The sequence below is a fragment of the Podarcis melisellensis genome (genome assembly GCF_964234715.1).
Source record: "Podarcis melisellensis genome assembly, chromosome: 1".
Taxonomy (NCBI): domain Eukaryota; kingdom Metazoa; phylum Chordata; class Lepidosauria; order Squamata; family Lacertidae; genus Podarcis; species Podarcis melisellensis.
Genome location: NC_138528.1, coordinates 28,427,044 through 28,451,139, shown reverse-complemented (window position 1 = coordinate 28,451,139; position 24,096 = coordinate 28,427,044). Strand labels below are relative to the sequence as shown.

Sequence of the window (24,096 nt, the reverse complement as noted above, 5' to 3'; positions counted from 1 at the left end):
CCATGGAGTGAAAACTGGGAATGGAAAGAAAGGAGCTTTTTTCTCTAACACAAACATACACGACTGCTGTGTGCACATACACATTGGGAAAATGACACCATAATGGCTGTGAAAAATGCCACACAGCATAGACACACATGCTGCTTGGCTGGTGCTTTTGCGATTTCATATTTATTCAGAAGCTGGCACTACATGGAATATGATTTGCAGTAGTGGCAGTGAAGCCCCACCCATTTTTGGTGGCAATGGCACCAAAGTGTTCCTGCCCCCCCCCTCTGGCAATGGTGGCTTCACTCCGCCTCCCTTACCTTGAGGCGTCTGAATACAGCAGTGGCAAAGAAGCCGGTCTAGTAAACAAGTGCTACTGCTGGTGGCTGCTATTTTAATTAGAATACAGGGGCATCTAATAAAACTGAACATTGGAAGAGTCAGGGCAGGCAAAAGAAGGTACTTCTTCACAGAGTGCATAGCTAAATTGTGGAATTTGCTTGCACAAGAGGCTTTCAAAAGAGGACAAGACTAGACAAATTCATGCAGCTACTAGCCACAGTAGCTATGTTATCCTTCCTCAAAAGCTTTTAAGCAGAGGTTGGATGGCTATCTGTCATGGATGCTTTAGTTGAGATTCCTGCATTGCAGGGGGCTGTACTCAGTGGCCCTTGGAGGTCCCTTCCAACTCTACAGTTCTATGATTCTATGATCCTGTCGCTGTTGGAGGCAGTGTACTTCTAAATAAATACGAGTTGCTGGGGATTATAGATGGGTAGAGTGCTGAGAACTCAGGTTCTTCCTAGGAAAATAATTTGTCTGTGATGGAGAAATGTGGAAGGAGACATAGTTGGGCGGTTAGTTTCAGATGTTGGTGTTGTATTGGACATCCAGTCCCATAGATTTTTGGATAGCTTTTTCTTAAGCCACTGTAACCAGGTTCTTACCTAATGATAAGGAATGCTGATTCTGGAAAACAGAGCAGCTACCAGTTTCAGGAAATGCAGAATGTGTCTGTCTGTTTCTCCGAAGATTTAATTGTCAATATCAGAAGCATATTTATAACCGAGAGAGATAATAGCGAGGGAGCAATAATTAAAGGGCAATTCCTCCCTTTGAAGTTGTTTTTGGGTGATTTGAAACTGCTTATATATAGTGTACGTGTTGTGGGAGGGGGAGGGAATAGCTGTTTTTTGCTGGCCCGCATTTCCTATTCCCCCTCCATCCATGCTTGTGTTTCATTGTAAACACATCAATATGGAGCAGTCAGCAAACAAACACTCCTTTATCAGAGATATGTGTGGATCGCAGTGGATGCTAAACAGCTCGGGAAAGCAGAACTGACAGCAAAGAAAATAACTGCTAAAACCCACACGTTTAGTTTGAGGATTAATTTTGTAGCGACAGTAACTCACCGTTACAAAAGATGCAGCACAGGGAATGGAAGGGAACAGTGGCTACTGATATCTGAAGAGCAAAAAGGGTACAGGAAATAATAAACAAGGTGCTAGCTTATAGGGAAGAGTGTATGGCTTCAGTTCTTGTGGGAACTTGAAGGTTTGCAAGACCCCGGCTAAAGGAGAAAAAAATGTGTGCAACAGGGATGGGGTGGGGAGAGAGGACAAAACAAAAGGGGAAATTATAGAGTCACTGTGGGGGGAGTTTTGTCTTGCATATCTGAATCCTCCCAAAGAGAAACAAGTCTATCTTTCTCACTTGGATTTGTTTTAAAATTCAGACTTGGTAGGCAGATGGATGGACTTTAGAATGAGTATTTGCCTCCAACTGTGCTGGCCATGGTTGTGGGACTAACCTGAAATATGAACCGGAGTGTATTGTGAGGAAGTTGTTTTTTTATAACACATACACAGGGCTTTTGTTGTGCTTCCCAGGTGTTTTACTCCATACTCTGTCCACATGCAAGCCATCTTCAGGTGTTATGAAGGGGAACATGAGTAGAAAAGATCAGCAGGGCTGCTGTGGGCTTTAGCCCTGCTCCATTGCCTTACATTTCATCCTGGCTTCCCTATGTTCTAGTGTGTCTTCTGCAGCAGGGAACCTTTTCTGCTCAAGAACTCAGATCCTTCTGGGGATCTTCAATATCTCTCTCTGGGTTTTATGAATTGACTGGATTTCAACCAGTGCTTCAACAAAATATCCAGGAGGAAAATGCTATGGGGTTTATCATTTATAAAGTCTTTAATGTGTTATGTAGGAAAATGTCATTTAACTGGACATCTCTGGGGCACATTTGTTGTTTGGGATAAATGTTGTGCAGATGTTGGAGAATGCTGTTATGATATGTGTACACTGTGCAAGCAAATCTTTGAGGAATTTAAATGTTCCCAGAGCAGTGATTGGCCTTTATGAAATAAAGATAAGGGAAATTATATTGGCAGTTTAATGGAATGCAAACTTTTAAAAATAGAATGCCCCTTTTGATTCTCTCACTCTGTCTGTCTCTCTCTTTTTCATTTTCACATGGTCAGTATGGGTGGTGCTCTCAGTTTCCATTATAACCATGAGGTCTAGAAGCTTGTTTTTAAAGCTGTAATACTCAGAATCCCAATAAATGCCCAAACGTGTAGCCCAGAAGTGGAGTTGTGGTGTACTATGTGTACTTTTAGAGGGACCATATTCTGCCTTCACTCTGGTAAATTATTTTAACATACATGGAATAGTTCCTAAATTGTGCCTTGAGATCAGAATAATCTTTGCCGGTCCAAAGAAAGCTGGCGACTCTATTTGTTTTTCCTCTTTGACATCTAGCAGTATCAACTGGGCAGAGTTTTAATAATGTTCTCTCCATCCTGCAAAGTGTCTATTGAATCAATAGAGATAGTAGGCTTATAGTGATAAATCATATCAAGATATGAAAATAATTTTATTCGTGTTATGGATTGCCTCACTTTGGTTGAGCCAGCAGGATTCCTGTGATCTATCACCTCAAATCATCCGTGGCATATTATGGCTGTGACAAAGGAGACAAGCTCAGGAATATCCCTTTCGCAAAGCCTGCAGGATAAAATAAATAATGTCCTTATGCTATATATGCAAACAGAATATTCGGACTTTGTAGCCACAAATAAGAATGTAGTCATTTTGTCGTTTTGCCGTGTTGACAGATGGGTAAAATGACAATGCAAGTGTGATAAAATCGCTCACATGAATTGGGCTGTTGAGAATATAAGAGCATAGATCAACTACACCAATCATATTATTATAGATTCAGGCCTTGATCCAGTGAGGGATTTGGTTCCACAATAACAGAAAGGAAGGATATGTGAGAAAGATAAATTAATGAATGAATGAATGGTTTGCATATGGAAACACATATGGGGAGCACTGCAGCACACTGCAAGGTAATAATAATAATAATAATAATAATAATAATAATAATAATAATAATAATAAATTTTATTTATATCCCGCCCTCCCCAGCCGAAGCTGGGCTCAGGGCGGCTAACAACAATCAAAAATAGTTCAACATTCTAAAAACATTCATTATAAAATTAATTAAAATCAAATTAATGGCAACCATCAAGCAAAATTCTGTGCAGGTTGCCAGAGGAGGGGGTCAGGCTGCGCCCTGACCAAAGGCCTGGTGGAACAGCTCTGTCTTGCAGGCCCTGCGGAAAGATGTCTGGTCCCACAGGGCCCTAGTCTCTTGTGACAGAGCGTTCCATCAGATTGGAGCCGTGGCCGAGAAAGCCCTGGCTCTAGTTGAGACCAGCCTAACCTTTCTGTGACCTGGGATCTTTAGGATGTTTTTATTTGCAGACCGTAAATTTCTCTGTGGGACATACCAGGAGAGGCGGTCCCGTAGGTACGAGGGTCCTAGGCCGTATAGGGCTTTAAAGGTTAAAACCAGCACCTTAAACCTGATAAGAGACTGCTGCAAGGATGAAAACCAAGCAAAGTACAAACTGCTAAGATACAGGTTCTTATTCTGGCACATTTATTTCTGGCTTGTAAATAATAATGGTCTCCCTATTGCGAGACCCCCCCCCCCAACCCCAAGAGCCAACCGGAAGAAATGAATGACTCATGACAATGTGTTATGGGATTAAATTGGCCACTACTTTATTTAAACTTTCAGATGTAAAGAAGACATTGGCTTAGGCACTGGATGTGTATCTCTCCCAGTCCCCCCCGATACAGCCCCTTTAACGGGGAACCCTGGGATTGCCGCTGTGTGTGGTGGGGTGCCCATCACAGCTTCACCCCCCCCCCCCATTTAGGTGAAGATAGACTAAAGGATTCCACACAAGGCATAAAACCGCCAAAGTTGTGACATCTGCTACGGTGTTATGTACTGAATTGAATAGGATCCAAACTGTAGCAGTCTGATTGATCCTAGAACAATAGGATCCAAAAGGCAGCAGTCTGATTGGTCCTAGAACAATGCAGCAGTATGATTGGTTGGCAGGAACCACCCAATCATGCTCCAGATAGAAGTGAATCCACAACCTGATTGGCTTACAGTAGAAATTCCAGAATTAGCCAATCATGTGCAGCCCATTGTGTAAATAATGTATATAAAGCAGATACTTTGAGGGGACTTTCATTCATTCCTCCTCACCACTATGAGCTGAATAAAGAGCATGAAATCACTTTGCGACTCTGAGTATATTTCATACGGGAAAGGCGAAACCTGCCAATGCAGGGAAATTCCTTCCCAGTCCTTTAAGAGCAACCATCGTAAGACCGTAGCAGCACCCGCATACCTGTAAAAGAAGTTAATCTGTAATAAAATAGCAAAGGCAGGGTGAAGCTCTGGAGCCGACTGTGCACTCTCAGGTAGGCTCCGCCCCTTTAACTATGCGAAGAGCGGACCGGAGTGAAGACTGCTCACTCACGGTCCATTCTGCTGGCTCTGCCTCTGCCCACCACGGATTGGTTCATTTGAACTGAGGTTTGGCAGGAACCACAAAGGGCTGTGATGTGGGGAGGAGGACAAGGAACTTCTGCCGGTGTCTCAGGGATCAGGGGGTGCTGTGTGCGGCCACGGAAAGGGCGCCCTCCTGTTGATGGGAGAGTGGTCATTACTAAGTCTGGTCTTTTGTGCCGTTTTAGAATAGTCTTTAGTGGCATGGATCTTAGATGTCTTTCAGATGTATTTGCCACACTAAGAACAAGGCTGTGACTCTAGGGATGTGGTAAAAGATTCCTTCATTGCAGTGGGGGGGGGGACGACAAAATGACCCTTGCGGCCCCCTCCAGTGCTACAATTTTATGATTCTAAATGTAATGAATAAATAGTAAACAAACGTGGTAGGTGGATTAAACCTTTAAAAGCCAATAGTAAAACCAATTGAATAATATAACTGTCCAGCATAAACACTCAGTTCCCTTGAGCTATTTCTGAGGCTGTAGAGCCCAATGTGGATACTGAGCTCCCCATGCCAGGCTGCCAGGGCTGCCAGCTACCCGCCATTTTAATTACCCACAATGTCTTTGATGTAGTAGTGTTCCAGGGCATTGTGGGAAATTTAAATGGCTGACAACCTATCACAGTGCTGCTGTTACCTACTGCTACTTGCTTGAGGTGGTGGTGTACCAGTGTAGAAGGGAAGCCACTAGAGGACAGTTTTCTGAAGACTGACTCAAACGTGTGGCTAGCTCTGTTAAAAAGGAAATGCTGTACCTGGGTAACCTTGCCCTATAGAAGCTTAACTTAACCTTCAAAAACCAATGCAAACCAGTAGATGTTTTACAATATTTGTGGAAATGCTTGATGTTTTATCTGGCTCCATTGGGAAAGATTTCCACAGCTAGAGGCCAACTACAGTATACATTGCCACTAGTTGATGAGCACATGCAAGCCTTAGCAACTGCTGATAATAGTTGTTAACAGCATACAATTTTTCAAAAGCTGTTAAAACATACGCAAACACACACGCGTGCACGCGCGCGCACACACACACAGAAGAATTGCCCCTTCCCTAGTGGAATATCTTAATCCTGCATAGAGACTGCAGTCGGTATCACCCAATACTCCTGAGATCATTCACTATTCTCTTCCTGGCCACTGAAATCCATGATGCCCCAGAGGAAGTGGGAAACTATTTTCTCAGGGGTGGGGGTAGGCAATTCATTTCTTACTCCGCTGGCCACTTCTTCCTGCCACAAAAATTAATTTCCTCTCTCTCTCACACACGCACACACTTAAAGCCAGTTTTCCTGTGGTTTGGGATTTCTTTTCCATTCCCTCCACCCCTTTCAAGGGGTCAGTTTATTTGACCCTATTACGCTGGAGGCATCTGATCAAGAGGAACTAGGCAGTGCCTCAGGAAGCTGATTTCACAGCAGCGGTGAAGACATTGGAAATTGGATCTGATGGTATCTTGGGCTGCCTCCGCAGTGCTCTTTCCCCTGTCTTTGAACTGAAAGCTTGTTTGTGCTACAGAGAACAACCTCCAGGGAGAGAATACAGGAGTTCTTGTATATATTTGGGACTGTGCATGGAATGAATGCCATTTTCAGGCATTACAAGGCTTCTTTATGTCTCTCGCTCATCCATGCTGTGAGATTTCTTCCGTTTGGGGTGTGACTTCTTGGCATGGGTCCAAGAGGTTAATCTTTTGTCCCTCAATTTTCCCCGGGAAAATCTGTGGTTTACTGCTGAATCGGGGGTGGGGGGGTGAGGAGTCAATCTGCAGAAAACCTGATTGATGTTGGTTCCCATTCAGTGGTAAATAGTGAATTTTCTTGGGGAAAGTGGCAGTACAAAAGATAAACCTCTTGGACCCATGCCACAGTGCAAACAAGAAATATCAGAGCAAACAGAAGTGTGAATGATCTCTTAAATCTCTGTCTCCTTTAATCTGCTCCTGTCTTAGCCCAAATGTCACTTTAGCTGAAATCCAGAGCTATTGATTCAATTAGAGTATTGCCCTTAACTTGAAAGAGATGTGGATTGTAGCCACATATGCATCTTCCTTCCGTATTGTGGTCTGGCAGAAGATGGAGGTGAAATGAATGCCAGCTGGCTGCCCCATAGATCTGTATATTAGATCTCTTTTCTTGATCCTATCCTCTATTTGATAGCAGTCTCTAGACAGGCTTAAAGTCCTCCTTTCTTGCCTTGGCTTTATTTTGTCAAACACTGTGTTAATTGTTTTTGTTGTCTGAGTCGTTTCCTCCCTCCCCCCCCCTCTGCCCAACGCCATGCAGTGGTAAAGGTCAGCTTTCAGAAACAGGCCTGTCCATGGCTGATAAGGTGTTCGGGAGATTGGATTTGAGTCATTAAGCTCTCTCTCCCTGTAGACATGGATTCTGCTCCGTTGCAGAGGAAAGACACAGACAAGCAGAAGAAGCGATGGCTTATCATATGAAGAGAGGGCACGCAAGACTGTACAGGCATGCTTCATGCACCATGTGCTGTGCACACTGCCCCATACATGCTTCTGTATTTGAGCATAGCAGGGAAACCTGTATACTGCCATATGAGAAAAGGAAGACCCTCCACCAGCTCATAGAATTATTGTGAGTTAATCTGCAACCCTCCCCTGCAAATGTCAGGGAAATCCCTTGCCATCACCATAAAGCAGCAAAAAATCCACTCCCAATATTGCAGGGGGTGGGGGTGGATCTTTGGAAGGGTGTGGATTTCAGCACAGGCTTAATAAATGCACTAATTCGGGAAGCAAAGCCTAAGCACTTCAGGCAGGGAAGTCCCCCCCTGTACAAAAAGCTAAAGGCCCACAATCAGCAAAGTCTCCCTATGGGTTTCAGAGGGAAGGGTATGGCCACAACTGTATAGAACACCCTGCCTCATGCTGTTGTAGAACAAACCTACACCACTTTCGGAACACTGAATAAGATCTCTCCTTCAGATCAAAGCAAACCTGCTGTGAAGGTGTTCCTTCTGATTCACTGGACTATTGAGACTTTGAAGAGGGAGGGGGTAGACAGCATTGTGCTGTCCTATGGACTCCCAGCCACCATCACCCCTGACTGTTGGCTAAGCTAGCTGGAGCTGATGGGAGTTGGAGTCAAGCAACATTTGGAGGCGCCATGCTGGCTACCTCTGCTTTAAAGGCAAGTAGCAGCACTTGGAAATGTAAAAGCAGCTGGTGCAGCTAATATTCAACATTATCTATCGAAATTGGACAAACAGGAACATTGGCACCTCTGCTAATTGATTTGCCAAAAAAGCTGAACCCAATTCATCCTGAATATGACTGATTTTACCTGGAAAATTATTCATATGGTCCCCACAGTAGGCCTCTGGCAGTTCTTCACAGGTCAGCAGTGAAGTCTGTAATAATTTCTTTGCCACTCACAAAAGCTCTGTTGCATGAATATATGGTAGACATGATGGAGGCAGGGAAGAAAGACCTCTCTGCTGACCTCACTGTCATATCATGGACTCTATAATGGCTCTAAGCTATGTTCAGGCAGTTTCAAAGTGCATTATCTTTCTTGTATTCTAATCTGTTTCCCAGGAACTTCATTGCCCTTGACTCATTGCTCTACCAAGGTGCACTGCAGCTCTGCCATCTGTAGAGAGGACACCTAGGACCAATTGTGCCAAGGACTGATATAAATGATTGTTACAATAATAAACTAAGCTGATGATAGAAATGCATGAACAGACTTACTGGCTTCCCAAGAGCATTAGGAAAAACAAACCAGCAATAGGATCTATCCCCGTCTGGGGTAGAGTATTTTAATCAGTCCACTATTCTGGCAGAGGCCATTGGCCCTATGACCTGTGCTGTTTCGGGTAACAATCTGAGCATGGCAAAATAATCATCAAGGTGACCTACTTGCCAGCCCACTAAATAAATATATACCTGTGTGCCTTATTCATATACCCATTCTGTATATAGAAGCTCTCCTTGGCTTACACACTGAAGCTGTAGCACAACTTAAGCAAAGATGCCCTATATACCCAGAAGCACCTGCTCCCTATACAAGAGGAGACATATATGGCTCATTAAGACATAGGTGATTAGGCACATGAAGCCCAAGACGCAACATACGCCATGCAAAAACAGTGTCTGCACCATGTAATAATGAGCACTTACAAGGAGACTAGCATATTTTATGCCCACATCAGCAAATGCATATACACGAGCGCACATTATGTAACATATATATTTATGGTACAGACACTCAAGTAGGCCCTTTAAAAAAATACTGGAGTGTAGAATGCCCTCATTCAAGATGGCAGCCCTTTTATTCTTAGTGAAACAGGGTCATTCATGATAATAACAACAACAGCAACAGGAGCAACAACAAGATGGGTGGGGTACAAATAATAAATCATCATCATCTATATTACAGTATGTTTCCTAAGTAATCCGGTTAAAATCCAGATATAGATGTGCATTAGCCAGCCATTTAAAAACAATGTTTTACATTTATAAAAACCAAAAGATGATTTATGATCTGCGATGTTTGTTTTGCCATTATTCTTTCCTCTTCCCCTTTTGGGATACTGTCACAGAAGTAAAAGGTTTGGAGGGGAATGTGTTTTTTAAAGACCACTAGTCGCAGAAGAATACAAGGAATCGTTGCCTCGTAGCTACATTTCCTTGCAGAAGAGGATTGCATCAGCTTGTGCTAAGTCTCAAGATGCTCTCAGATGCTCTTTATCCAACACCTGAGAAAGTAATCAGCTGTATAACCTGCTTAGCACTCAAGAGTCACGAGAACCATGACCACTCCTCCCTTCTCAACTCTTCTGCCCTAGCCACATGTTATCTGCGCATTCACCCAAAGCAGCCTGCTGACAGAGAACAACATCAGGGAAGCAGGATCTGAATGTCTAGAAAGGCTGTGAAACTGTAATATTGTGCAGGTGATTTGAACTCCTCTTGTAAAAGGGATGGCTCAAAAGCACTTTATGCTATGTACTGGCTGTTTCACCAAGTCTGCTGTCTTGAGCAAGGACAGACAGAGGGTTCTTGCCACAACCAGCTTTCTTTATAAGATGACTCACAACAATCTTTTACCAACCAGTCCTCCCCCATTATAGTCATATTACCTGTGCAAAAAGTTGGACAGAAGAAGAAAAACACACACAAGCTACTTATATCATCATGGACTAGCATCATCTACACAGAGTGTTGACCTCATAAATGCTATGGGGGCTTTAGTTTATAAATTGTGCCTTTCTTATAACTAATTACAGACATTGTTGACCACTTGAACTCCCCCCCCCCAATATTTGTTTCCCCACTGGGTGCTTAAATGTGGGCACATTTCACGTCACAAAGCTGTAAACAAAAGGTTTCCAAAATCCTTACAACTGGCTTAGTTTCGATGAGGGAATTTATTATTCCAAAAAAAGGGGCTGTATTTAGAAATAAGAGCACTGACTTCATTGTAAAGCTCACAAAGCAGTGTTTAATTTTAATCACACAGTTAGTTGTGTTCATTTAAAATGGATTACTCATATGTTTCTAATTAGGCAAGCATTAAGTCCTTTGTTGTGCTGGGTCAGCATCTTGTAGGATTTTTTTCAGGTCATTGCCTCCTGTCAAAACACTGATTTTGTCATATAGCACACACACAAAGAGAGAGCTTGAGCTTCCTACAAACTGTGTGTGTGTGTGTGTGTGTGTGTACTTGTATGCATACACACCCATACAAACACACATGCCTGTCTACTTATTTTATGAGAGTGTATATAACCATTTTATTTCAATCGTCAAATATTAGTATATTCTCCTTAAGGGTACATAGTTAGCATATGGTACCACTTTTAATTATTATTATTTCATTTACTACAAAAAAAGTACAAATATAACAAAAAGAAAGAAAGAAAGAAAACAAAAATCTAAACTGTAAAACCTCAAAGCCTGGAAGGACAAAAGTACAAAGATACAGTGCAGTTTCAAAGGGAAAATAAAATATTAACTCATACAAAGGTTTGCTTTACAAATAATAAAGATACATAAGAATAAAAGAATTCTCCACCTGTTAGTTCGATCATTATTGAGACTAAAGGTTCTATGTAGTCTTAAATGAGTCAGGCATTAGCATATACTGGTGGCACAAATCAAATCACATGTAGGATATTTATAAACTCTCCCTTCACTTAAAGGTTGGTTCTAAGTGTGTAACCTTGTATATTACTGGTACTTGTAAGACTTTTTTTCTGAGTAAACATGCCTATGGTTACAATGTTAATCTGCAGTTTACAAATGCTTTAAGGCTTTGGTTATTGGACTACTAAAGTGTGGTCCAATAGGCCTTGATTTTTGATGAGTTATTATTATTAATGGATTGTTGTTGAATGGATGTAATCTGTTGAGACAGATTACAACAAAATGATACAATGCTGGAGTTAAAATAGCATAAAAGTAACAGCAGTGGATTATATTTGGGAAATGAATCGCATTCATTAACACCCTCCTGATCTCTGGCCACTGTGCCATCTGCACAAAGTTTTGTCTATTATAGAAGTATACATATATGCCACTCTTCAATAGAAATGGATATTCTTAGGGTGATTATAAGCAACTCAGGCACCAAACGGTGTAATGTAAATGTGTAAACAGCCTCCCCCCCACATTATACATGATCAGCCATACATTTGTCAGGTTAGTAAAATAATATCTTCAGAAAAAGAAGGCGAACCAATATTCCCTGTGCAGTATGTGATGATCAGAGGTACACATTTTCCTTTGCCACATTTGTGTGACATAGATCTAATGATGTCATTCTTTGGTACCTGTGATGTCACAATAAACTCAGTGCACATAGGTTCACTCACACGAGGAGGAGGAAAGGACCAAAGGGACAGATCCTGTTTGTTCTGTTGGAGAAGAAATAGGAAGATCAAAGCAAATAAAATCAGCCAGTATGTTTGAATTCTCCTGAACATACTGGCTGTGGTGGTATTTACCACCTGCTCTTAAAGGTATAATCCTGCCTTCCCCAACCTTGTGTTCTTCAGATGTTTTGGACTACAACTTCCATCATCCCAACTACTGGTCATGATTGGGGCTCATGGGAATTGGAGTCTGACAGCATTACCAAAGCTGATTAGTACTATGCCACAACACTCTTTTTTTTAGAGAGAGAGAAATAGAATGAAAAATACTGACAGAAGGGGGATAAAAAGTGAGGCACCTTTTTGGCATCCATCTGTCTTGGGAATCAGTGGAAGAGTGTGCCTTTGGGGAGTGAAGTCAAACCATTTGAGAGTTACAGTGACTAATATGGGAGAGACATGTTTTGGGGCAGTTGGGGCAGATGAGGGCATCCAGCTGTGCTGCTATAGGTGCACCATGACATCTATTCTCTCTCTGCTCCTCCCAGCTGTCATTCATCCTCTGGTCACTGCTGTGGATACATAGCCTGTCTCCAGGTACTGTGGTCATCTACAAGGGATTCCCACACAGTGGGGTTAATGTTGTCAGCCTTCACATTCCATTTGCAGACACAATGGCCTTGTGCCTGAAGCCAGCTCCATGAAGAGCAGGTCCTTGAGGATCCTGCCATCTTTCATTCTGTGGACATGGCCAATCCAGTGTACACATTGCTGAGACAGTAGTGAGAGCCTACTGGGAATGTGGGCTTGGGAAACACATGATCTTTGTTTGTGACTCTGTCCTGCCATGTGATGCCCAAAATCTTTGTGATGCAGTGCATGTGGAAATTGATGAGACGTCATTCCTGGCAAGTGTAAGTTCCCCATGTTTCTCTGTAATAAAGCAGCATGATCAACATGCAAGCCTGGTAGACCTTCATCTTGGTCATTCTCCCATACCCTTTTGGAGAGGCATTGTCATAGCTGCCTTGCCAATATGCTTGTCCAGCTCAGTGTCAATGGAGAGGTTGTTGGTTATGGTAGAGCTTAAGTAGAAAAAAATTGTCTACCACCTCAAGCATGTGGTCACCAATGTTGATGTGTGGACTGCTATGGGAGGAGGTAAAATAATTTATAAAGTATGAAATTAAAGGAGGGTTTCCTGTTGCAGTTTGGGAGTTGAAGGTGAGTCTGGAAAGATTGAAGGCACTACTCTAGCCAAGGCAGAAGATGGAAGTAACACTCTTCAGGCTTTACCCTGGTACAAATAATCAAGTCTGAGTTATACTTCCCCAAAGATGCTCAAGTGTAGTATTTGATGCATCAGCTGAAAAGTTTCCCATGGCTGTGTAACAGTTTTGTGGTTTGGATCTAACGCACAGGCAGGGTTGGAATAGATCCCTAAGTCTTATTCAAGATCAATGCAATTGTACCCGTTTAGACGGGTACAATTTGCTGTTGTCACAGTGTGAGACCAGCTGAATGCCTCAGTCTGCCAAGCAACTTTTTCATGCACAGGATCCCCCATCTAGGGCAGGGATTTGTGCAAAGTGAAACACAGCCAATTCCTCTTTAGAAAGCTTGCCTTGCGTTAAGCCTATTGCAGCATTAGTTCAGTTGGTTCAGATCTGCTCTGTGAATCTAAAAAACATAAATTCAATCTCTTTGTTCTTCTAGTATTAATGTATTTATGTAAACACATGTTTCTTCCAGGGAGCCATGCGACTGCAGGTCTTTTCTCTCTCCTGATTAAGGATTTGGATTTAAATTACTATAATATTAACAAATACGGTGAAATATTTAAATGTTTCTCATGTGCTAAACAGCCTGCTTTCAGAGCTATGTTTATGCACATCTGCCTGGTGTCAACTGAGTAATAAATTACCACTTGCAAATTATGTGCAAATCACCAGTTTGTGTACACACCACATCCAAAGTAAGTTCGGTAAACTTCATTTCACCTTCAACAGCAACAATTTTTATACTCTTATGGCTACAGGCAATCGTATCAGCTTAGGTTACATTAAAATGAATGGGAGTTTCATAGTTCTTGATGGATTGTGACAATTGTCTAGATCGAATTTCAGCATGTAGTGATGACACCACATAATACTGGTCTTGAAGAATCCACACTGCTGGCCTATATGCTTCTGAACCCAATTCAAGGTGTTAATACTGACATATAAAGCCCTAAAAAAACATGTTCTCCAGCTACCAACCTGTTCATGCATTAAGGTCAACTGGGAACCCGCTTCTTGTGGTCCCACCACTAGGAAAAATGCATTGTTTGGTATGAGAAGTGGTCTTCATTGGTGGCACTCCATCTCTGGAATGCCTTCCCATTCATCAATCATCTGGCACCAATTGAGTCATTAGGTTTTGGTGCTGCTTAAAGACACATCTTTTTTTTCTATTCAGGCTTTTGAAAGAAGGCAATATATGGCTAGTAGCTATGAGTTTCCTTGCTATATTGTTATAGATTATGCTATGAATTGTTTTTAAATCATTGTTTTGTGTTTAGAGCTGTAATCAGTATGATGAACGGCAGGTTCATAAGTTGAATATTCCCTTTGTCTTTATGATGCGGAAGAATCGGTCCTCTGTGTCTGTATTGCCAAGAGGCAGTCAGATCTCTTGCTAGATCATCGGACACTCTCTTTATTAAACTGAAAACAAGGATTGTGATAAAAGTCATGCTGTGTGATTTATTATTATTACCTCTAATTCATCACACTCATGCGTAAATGAACGTGCAGGCTATTTCCAAGCAATGTTTTCTTGTGAAGTTGGAATAAAATAAAGGGGTGTGTTTGTGTGGCACCACCACTTTTAGAATTCCTAAACCTCATGCTATGCATAATATCATACATTCATTTGAAATCATTTTGCCTTCCCTTCTGATATAGTAAATGATGCATAGCTCATTAGTTAATTGTGCTTGCATTCAGCAAGCATTGAGGAGATTTTTGGCTGCGGCTTGTAACTCCTGCAATTCTGATTCAGATTCAGATGTGTGGAGAGTGGAACTCTCACATCCCAACATCCCATCCCATGCGCGAGTGACTTGTCGTGTTCTGCTCTGGAGTGCAAATGTTGTTCCAAGACAGTTACCTGCATCTTGCCCCTTGAGCTCAAAGGTGCTTCTACAAAAATTAAAGTCACAGGGATCTTTGAAGAAAGCTTTTAATCCAAGATCAGAAGTGGGATGAGGGCTTTTTTCCCCTTTAAAAAAGTATGGAGGTGATGTATTCTTGGGGTGGGTGGGTGCCTCAGTTATCTCTTTGCTCCTGCTTTATTTGGGGGCACACTGTAGTTTGTGTTTTACTGATTCACCTGTTGGGTGTGGGGTACTGTGTAGAGTATCCTGTCTTTGATTAAATGGCCTATTCCATTCCAGTCCTGTGAACATATAAAGAAGGTGTGTGCTTTGTAGGATAAGTACCTAACATGTAGAAATCGAAAATACAATTTCTGCATCGGTCTCTTGGTGCCTTTTTATTTCTGATCTTGTCTGGAAGATCTATGGATTGTGTCTTCCTTTATGTTGGGCGATAAAGAGAACAGTGCTTACAAATAAATCACTGGTGATTCAGAGCTCTTGCTCCTGTGATGCGTACTTTATACCTTGTTAGATTTGAAATTAGCTAGCTATTACTGCTCAGGTACAAGATTCCTAAGTCATTGTTGATAGGTCTCTGAAATAATCAACTCTGTGTTTCCAAAGGCAGGATTGAGCGTTAAGAGACAGGATGAAGTGGAAAATGTCAATCCTCATCAACGATGTCTGAATGCCTTTATAAAAACCAGTTGTGTTATCATATCTCAAAGCATCTTTAATTAAATTTTAAAATTGGGCTCAAGAGTCCCTGATCCCCCTAGGTACGTGCATGACTTTAAACAGTCATGGCTTCCGTCAAAGTATTCTGGGAGCTGTAGTTTGTTGAGGGTGCAGAGAGTTGTTAGGAGACCCTGTTCCCCCTCAAACAGCTACAATTTTCAGAGTGGTTAAACAATCATTCCTTCTTTCCGGGGAACTCTGGGAATTGTAGCTTTGTGAGTAGAATAGGGGCTTCCTAACAACTCTCAGAACAAACTTGGTTTAAATGAAATTTTCTTTCGTTTCCATTAAAATTTGGTTTCCATTAAAATTATTAGTAAAATTGTAGCTAACCTATTTCTTTTTCAACATGTAAATAAAACCAGCAGTTTTTAAATAATTTCATATTAAAAAATATCTCACATTTACATCACTTGGGTAGGCTTGCTTAAACAAAAATGGGTTTTATCGGGCATCAAAAACACTACAGTAATCACACCTGCCTAATATCACTGGACAGTGAGTCCAAAATGTTGGTGCTGTTACCGGAAGGGCGGATTCCTTGCAAGTGTGGAATAAACATTATGTGGTGCTCATAGTCATGTATATGTAATATATTTTATGTGTAATATTTCATAACTATGGTGAGATGGCTTCCCAGGGTTAATATTGGGATTCATGGCTTAGCTTTCATTTCGGCACTTGCATTGAATAACTCACTTAAATTCCATATAAATGGTTGAAGCTGTGAGTCCTATTCATATAACGTACATTGAGCTCATATTCGCCTTGCCCTCATCACAGCCCTTTCAATGTATATTCAACGCTTCACAAATCTTTGGTTGTTGGGGAACGGCTTAGTCATAATGACTCCATTTGACACCTGACCTCAGACTTTAGCTATTTGATCAGAAGTACCTGCAGGTATATAGAGTGTGTGTCTGAGTTGATTGTAACACATTTCCTTCCTTTGGATCAGAAGTGACTAGGCTAGGAAATTGCTGTAGCAGAAAGGAGGCGAGGAGAATACTGTTAAGCTCTTGACTCTGGCTGCCTCAGAAATGTAATTGTTGGTGGTGGTTCTTCTGGGCTAGATAGCTTCATGCTAATACAGGCCTCCGTTTGCCCCTTGTTGGATGTGCTGAATTGTATACAGTATATGCATGTACAGAACGCAAACCTTTCCAAGAAAAATCAGTATAGGTGAATTGGTCCTAAGAATGATTGCACCATTGCCATTCAGAGGACATTGCGTCCAGTCCCTTTATCGTGAATCACTGATTCATGAGAATGATGTGAACCATGTTCAATAATTAAATGAGAGAAAAAGAAACATAAATTGTTATTAGTCGTTCAGTAAATTTCATGTGCCCTAGTTTGGCTGCTGCTCACCATCAGCTAATTGATATGCAGATGTATGTATGGTGAGATGAACAAGGATTTATGAGGTTAGATCCAGAGTAAGTTCTTTGCACTCAGCTCCTGTATTGATAGAGTTTTTAATGTAGAGATTAGTATTAAGAAGTTGGTAACTTAGGGGCTTGTGCTAAGGTAACATGACCCGGGCAGTTGCAAAGGCCTAAAAGTTGCTGCATAACTTTGTATTAGAGACTCTGAAAAATGCCGTTGTTTCAAGCCATTCCACATTCCTCTCGTTTATTTGTGAATCCAGAATACATTTACCATTGAAGCCAATGGGACAAATATGACTCCTAGATTTCAGTGTGACCTAAGTGAAACTAATTTAGTTCAGGTCCAACCTACAGTGTTGATAGCATTGCTTAGTAGAGTGGACAGCGTGCTGGGGCTGCTTTGCTCACCTGACTTCCATTGAGAGGGAAGAGGTGTAGTGCTGGAAAGGTCAGTGTGGTACAGATGTGTTGGTGAAGCAAATCTGATGCTACAACTGGCATGTTTGCACTCCCCGGACCTCACTGCCACACCTCCCCCCCCCATCCCAGTATGCTGTAGTGACTCAGCCAAACAAAGGTCAGGTGAGTGGCACAGCCCCAGCACACCATCCACTGGTGCCCCTTAGTCATATTTGCTGGTGTTCTTCTACTGCTTCCAGAAAGTCCTTTCTCTGCCCCATTTCGCATATCTTGAATTACCCCTCCATGCTTTCAGTCCTATTCGATAACGTAGCTGTGGCTTCTTTCCTCTATGCTGCTTTACTAATGAATGAAAACCAGGGAGAAATCCGACAAGATAATTGATTTTTAGTTATTAGTCAATTTAGGGGAAAAACCCTAGTGGCTAAAGAGCAATTTTATCAAAAGCAGTTAATTAGTTTCTGCTAGACGATTCCATAGACAATGCCGACTTCACAATAAAACTAACCTCTGATAAATCTTCCTCGTTTTCACACTTCGTTAAATGGTTAAGAGAAGAACTGGTGGTCTTGAAAGAGATGGAATTAGAAGGTTCTGCACAGGAAAATTGCTAAGACACAGCTTAGTTCCATAGGTTGACTTCTTGAGATCTGGCTTCATTGATTATGAATTCTGAAAGGTTTCCTTGAGTAGGTTCCGGTGGCCATTCCTCGCTTTCCCATTTATTTGCTTGTATATATTTATGGATCCCCTGAAATATATAGCAAACATTATAAAAAGGATTGTGCAGAGTACATAATAACAATTGTTATTAGTATCTGGGTGGGGTAGTGTGGTGCATCTACATGTTTCATTGTGAAACTGGAAAAGTAGAAATCACAAACTCTGCAATGGATGAAAAAGGGGCCACACTTGTTGATCTAGAGCAGTCATTCTAAACCTTAGGTTCCCAAGTGTTCTTGAACTACAGCTCCCATCACCCCTGACCATTGGCTATGCTGGCTAGGAATGATGGAAATTGTAGTCCAACAACATCTAGGGACACAAGGTTGAGAGACTGATCTAGAGGCATGACTCTCACTTTGAGTGCAAAGGCCCTTGATTCCATTCCCAGGCAAAGCCTTGTCTGAAGGAAAGATGGGTTATATCTTTGCAGAAAGGCTGTGCCAGTGGTAGAGCATAGTATATTCATACAAATGGTTCAGTCAGTGGTGTCTATAGATAGGGCTGGACCCTTCTCTTCTGCAACCCCAGAAATGCATCTCCAGTTAGGGTAGAGCAGTCTTCCCAACCTGATGCATTTCAGGAATTTTGGACCGTGACTCCTATAATCCATGATCTTTGGCCTTGTTGGTTGGGACTGATGAGAGTTCAAGGCCAGTTTTAACTGTCAGTTGTTTCACTTGGAATAAGGCAACTTCCTGTGTACCAGAGGCAACCAGTTCAGGTATTCCTTTTTACGTGCAGTGCTAGGCAGGGTGCAAAACTGCTACAATGGAACAAGAGCAATGTCACAATAATTTTGAAAAGCTTTATTATCACATGAAACAAGACTGACCAAATGCCTGCATCTTTTTTTTCCCCCTTCTGCAGCAAGGGACGAGAATGTAGCCACCTTCCGTGGTTCCGAATACCTTTGCTATGACCTCTCTCAGAACCCCATCCAGAGCAGCAGCGATGAGATCACACTCTCCTTCAAGACGTGGCAGCGCAATGGGCTTATTCTACACACGGGCAAGTCGGCCGATTACGTCAACTTGGCTCTGAAAGACGGCGCGGTCTCATTGATCATTAACCTGGGGTCCGGAGCCTTTGAGGCCATTGTGGAGCCAGTCAGTGGCAAATTTAATGACAACCATTGGCACGACGTTAAAGTGACGCGCAACCTGCGGCAGGTAATGGGGAAGGAGAGAGAATGCTGGGGAGGCTCTTCTCTATAGAATCAAAGGTTGGGGTAGATCAGTGGTTACCGGGCAACTGTTAGATAAACGGGGTCTCAGGGTGGGAACAGCCGAGCATTTGCATCCTAGCCTTTCACAATAACTGGAAGGAAAACAAGTGTTCATTAATTTACTGTAACTTAGCCGCATTGCAATATCTTCATTTCCACTTAATAATTTTCTGTCTTTCCCCCCTCCCTTGATTTGATTTAACAATACGATTTTGTGACTTAACTTTACTTTCATCTCCCTTTTCCTTTGCTCTTTCCCCCTCCTTTTCTTTCTTTTTTATTATTTCCTTAATTACATTTCAATCTTATCAGTAATATTCTTGTTGCATTTAATTACAGTAGGAATGGAGACTGTTTTCTGCAGCTGCTTTATCCGCTCCCCTTTTTCTTCTTTTATGTCCTGTTAATTGATTTAACCATTTCCATAATGCCATTACTCAAATGCTGTAAGAACCCAGTCCACTAGGATGTTCTCTTGTGCAAAACCTGTTGCAACCAATGCAAGGATATTTCAAGAGGGCTTGTGCAGGAGAACCTCCCAGTGACCTGGGTCCATAAAAGCCTTTGTTTCTACCTCTCCACCCCCCTTTTTTTAGTTTATTTGTGTGTGTGCTGGTTACTTATTTTAACCTTACGCTCCTGACACTTAACAGGCCGTACTTCTTCCAGATCTCCCTATTTTCTTTGTTTTGGTTTTCTTTTCTGAATCTACACTGTTGCTTCTTTTCTCTCTGTCCACTTTTCCCCGCGAGGACTTCAAAAGACCTACTAATCAAAGCTACCATGGAAGAGGCTCTACAATGGTTGATGTTGCCCTTTTGCAACTTCACCTGTTGCTCTTCTAAGCAGACAGATCAGGTGATGTGCTGACTTAGACAGCTCTTTAATATCACACCTCTCTCATAAAATATAAATAAGAACTTTTAATAGGTAGGATTCATTTAAATAACCTTGCTTCTGAAAGCTGGTGAAATATATCAGGTCACGGGGTCATCTACATCATGACAAATGGAACTTTATGTTGTCTATGTAAATCATCTTGATTAGGTAAATGCTGTGTAAAATAGCTTGTAAGCTATTATTTCTTTCAAATTAATTCTTTAAAGTGCTGGGTGGTAGTTGTTTTTAATGCAAACATTTAGACCGACACTTGTTGATGCAAGCAAAACATAACCTATTTATTTTGCTTGCTCATATGAATGTTAACACCAATCATTTTATGCAACTTTATGGACTGAAAAAGCTGCCTTCAGGGAACATTTATACTAATAGAAAGTAATAATCCTCATGCCTAAGGACATTAACTAATCACAGTCAGGGGCCAGGAAAATCTTTTTTCCCCCTGGGCATTGCCTTGCATAATTAGGTTCAATTTCCAGAGCCTTCCAGTATCAGCAGTCCTTAAGCACAATCAGCCACTGCGTTCTCATTTCTTTTTCAGAAACGTTAGATCTGTAGGTCCTAGGATGCCTTTTTCCCCGTGCATTGCAATATTTTTTGTGCCACTTGAGATATACTTGAATGATTCAATGCTCCAAATGTAATAAATATAATTATCTTACCTGCAGAAACATTTAATGTGGAATATACTTACAGAAGAACAATCTGTAAAGCTGATTCACTTTTCATATTGCAATTCAAAATGAGCAGCAGCCCTGTTTTTAAAGAGAAAAAAAATGAATAAGAGGATTCGTAATTGCCAATGAAAGCCTTTTCCTTTTTATGTTGTCCTCCTTGAATATAAGTAATTGAAAGCCATACCAGATGCAAGGAGTGGTTCGGCATCTATCAGTTAGCTCAGATCCACTACGAAATTTCAGTTACAGAACAAGAACAAGAACAGATTCTGCATAGGGAACAAAATGCCTAGTCCCTCTCATCCATTCCCTTTTTACCAGTGATTTGAGATATGCTAAGATTTAGAAGGAAAGCACAGAGTATGCCTGCTAGCAGTTTAAGTATCCCTAGCTTCTGTAAAGATTTTACTCTCATTGTTCACTGCCAAGTGTTACACTTACTGGCAGGGAGTTCTACAAACAATGTGTGTAATGTTGCTCTTTATTTACAGAAGAGCTGCAAATTAATTTTACTTCTCACCTTGCAGCATAATATAAAAGGATAAGCATTTTCCCCAGGCCACCCAAGATCTTGTATAGTTCAGCCATATCTTCTCTCTCTCTTTTTCTCCCCTAAGTGTAGCAGCAAGTGAGGCAGTGTAGCTCACCTGGCTCAATACTGAGTGTCCTAGAGGGAGAGGAGGAGTGGCAGTGAGGCGCTTGGCACAGGTATTCTTGTGAAACCAAGCTGACTGTTATGGATCCCAAATTCATGCTAGCAAAATGCCCATTTTCTGGATGGACAATGGAAGGTATGTGCACCTGGGAAGTGTCCCTTCCCTCTTCATTCCAGGGAGCCCTTCCACCCATTGTCAAGGATAAAGGCATGCTTGAGGGCTCCCATGTTTCCCCTGCTCCTGCCAGGGCTTCCCAGCTGGGTTTGGGAAGCTGTGCACCATTTAAAATGTCTGGGGCAGTTGAGCCAAGATGGGCACCAGGACCAGCGAGCCCTGGCAGCTGCCCAAGGTTGTGGAATAGTGATGCCAGCCTTGGATCAAAGACAGATTTTGTCCCCCTTGCAATTGTCATTCCCTGGTGCAGCGCTTTTGTTACTTCCATATATGTTGATAGCTGACATTAGTTCCTATGGAGGAAACTCAGGAGTTGTATTAAGGGACACTATCTGGGTGACAACTAGCCCAGCACTTTGTTGCTGGTGACCCAACTTCAGACTAACTCCAGTCATTGAGAACTGAGGCCACGTATTTCTATTTGCATAGTTGCATCCTGAGTTCTTGGTGAGTGTCGAAAACCGGCTAATACATCTAGATAAAGGTGCTGTTCAAAAGCACACTAGTGCAAGCAGATAAATAGGTACCGCTGCGATGGGAAGGTAAACAGCATTTCAGTGTGCTCTGGCTTCCATCACGGTCTTCTGTGCGCCAGTAGCAGTTTAGTCATGCTGGTCACATGACCCAGAAAGCTGTCTGTCGACAAATGCCAGCTCCCTCAACCTGAAAAGTGAGATGAGTGCCACACCCCATAGTCACCTTTAACTGGACTTAACTGTCCAGGGGTCCTTTACATTTTTACCTTTCACACTAGTATATGGGGGTTTGGTGGTGATCAAAATGCCCTTAGGATGATGCACCAGTGTCTCATCTCCACCCCCAGTTTTGACCCTATCCAGTCAAGTTCTATGTCATCAAGTAGCAATGAGCAACTGTACCTCATCTCTTATTGTCTCTGGTATGGCACTATTCTGCTGCACCAGTGTGGCAATTCACATTCACAATACTAGCAGAATGTCACTATATACTTTTAATCTCTTATTGACCATCAAAATGTTAGATTTGAGGCATGGCTTCCCTTTGCGACATTCATGTTTCCTTCCTCCTTAATAGGTAGTGTTTGCCTGCACATTTAGTCACTCTCTCTCTCTTTTTAATGTATCCTCTGCCAATTTCCTCTGTACCAAAATTAGACACATTGGTGTGTAGATTCCTGATTACCTTTGCAACCTTTTAATTAGATTTGCTTATATTAGCTTTCCTTCCAATCCTCTGATATCAAGAACGATAGGAGAGATAAGGTACATACCGGAGCAAGTGATTCAGTCATTTCATGTTTGAGCTGTAAAAAATGCTGCTGCTCTAGTGACCGATTACTTTTTATGGTGGACATTTGTCCTCAAACTACTTCCATGCAGTTTTCAGGGTGTAATGATTCCTTAGATTTGTTGCCTAAAGATAACACTTCAGGTATCCCTCTGAGATATATACAGTATATATGTATATGCAGGTTTTGGTGTCCTCGGGTGTCTTCCCGTGTAAAAGTTGGGGTGTCTAGGCGACGTTTCGACGAGGTCTCACTCGTCATCTTCAGGCTGGTGCTTTCGGCTTCTTGTTACTGGAACAGAGCAGGATCTCAGTGTTTGAGTTCCTATAAATACTGTTGAGGGGGTGTGGTGTATAGCCTCCAATGTTCTGGGCAGAGAGGAAGTTCCCAGGCTAGTGTGCCTTTTCTTCTTTTGTTCCTTAATTACTTGAGGGATATCTTGAGTGATTTCTTGAGTGATATCCTGAGTACCACTTAGGTGGGTCATTAGGTGTGGATTAGTTGCTAAAGTCTTTGTGTCTTGACCTCTTGAACTTTGTGAAGAGTTTTTCTGAGAAGATGGCTGTACTGCACTTAGTTGTGCTCTGGCTTGGCTTCGTGTATAGGGGCGAGCTGTGGTTTTGTGGCCTGTGTCAGCCAGATCTGTGTAGGGATTGCAGGGGGGTGCAGCATCCGGAGGTGCCACCATGGTTTGGCTACTGGATGGTGTCTGTAATTTATCTGTGGAGAGGGTCTGGGTTTGGGTCTGGTGTGGTTGATTGGTGATAGCGTTCTGTGTGCCTCTGGATCTGGTGTCAGTTTTTGTGGGGAGGGCTAATTTCCAGATGTCTGGCAAGCGGGATGTGTCGTCACGCTTGTTCATGTTGTGAGGGTGTTTCTCTATCTCGATGGCTTCCATGATTATTCTCTTGTGGTGATGTTCCATGTTAAAGAGCAATTTGGAATCTGCAAAATTAATTTCGTGTCCTGTTTCTTTCATGTGTTGGAAAAGAGAGGAAGTTTTTTCTTCTTTTTTGACGGCATTCTTGTGTTCTGCGATACGTGCATTTATTCGTCTGTTTGTT

The 24,096-nt window shown here is 42.0% G+C and overlaps 1 protein-coding gene across 24 annotated transcripts in view; it reads left to right on the top strand.

Moving 5' to 3' along the window:
* NRXN3 (neurexin 3) overlaps nt 1–24,096 on the top strand; it is a 1,185,406-nt gene that overhangs the window by 316,924 nt on the left and 844,386 nt on the right. For all 24 annotated transcript variants that reach the window (XM_081908656.1, XM_081908654.1, XM_081908650.1 and 21 more), the window contains exon 5: nt 19,001–19,302. In XM_081908656.1, coding sequence (XP_081764782.1) covers nt 19,001–19,302 — 302 coding nt within the window. The remainder of the gene's footprint in view (nt 1–19,000; nt 19,303–24,096) is intronic.